The sequence below is a fragment of the Nestor notabilis genome, unplaced genomic scaffold, assembly GCF_000696875.1.
Source record: "Nestor notabilis isolate BGI_N333 unplaced genomic scaffold, ASM69687v1 scaffold16854, whole genome shotgun sequence".
In the NCBI taxonomy this organism is placed as follows: Eukaryota; Metazoa; Chordata; class Aves; order Psittaciformes; family Psittacidae; genus Nestor; species Nestor notabilis.
In genome coordinates, this window is record NW_009925336.1 from 2,743 (window position 1) to 3,128 (window position 386).

A 386-nucleotide genomic window follows, 5' to 3' on the forward strand; every position below is an offset into this window, starting at 1 on the left:
AGGGCCAGCAGCCATGGAAAGTGGGTCAGGGGGAGAATGAGGCGATTGTGTGCCCAAGCGGGTGCCTCTTGGCACAATAGCTGGCTGCGGGGCTGGGTGCCAGGGCGAGGGGCCGGTGCAGGGGCTAGCCTGGCTCTTCCTACATTATGTGCCCCCCTGCCTTCCCCTTCCAGGTCCTCTCCAAGGCTCCCAACCTCGAGGACCCCTCCGCTCAGTGCAGCTCTTCGATTCGGAGCCGCTGTCCCTCACCGTGCCTGGGGACATCTCCTGGGAGGACCCTCGCTTCATGGAGATCGTGGCTGAGCAGGCGCTTCAGCACTACAAGCAAAATGCCATGTGAGTCCAGCCCCCCACATCCCATGGCAGGGCTGGGGGGGGCACATGCC

At 64.5% G+C, this 386-nt stretch overlaps 1 protein-coding gene across 1 annotated transcript in view; it reads left to right on the forward strand.

Moving 5' to 3' along the window:
- The window catches only part of CLU (clusterin), a 2,605-nt gene extending 2,265 nt beyond the window's left edge, over positions 1-340 (forward strand). Inside the window, 3 exon segments of the mRNA XM_010013023.1 lie at positions 3-24; positions 174-210; positions 213-340. Coding sequence (XP_010011325.1) covers positions 3-24; positions 174-210; positions 213-340 — 187 coding nt within the window.
- The last annotated feature ends 46 nt before the right edge of the window (positions 341-386 follow it).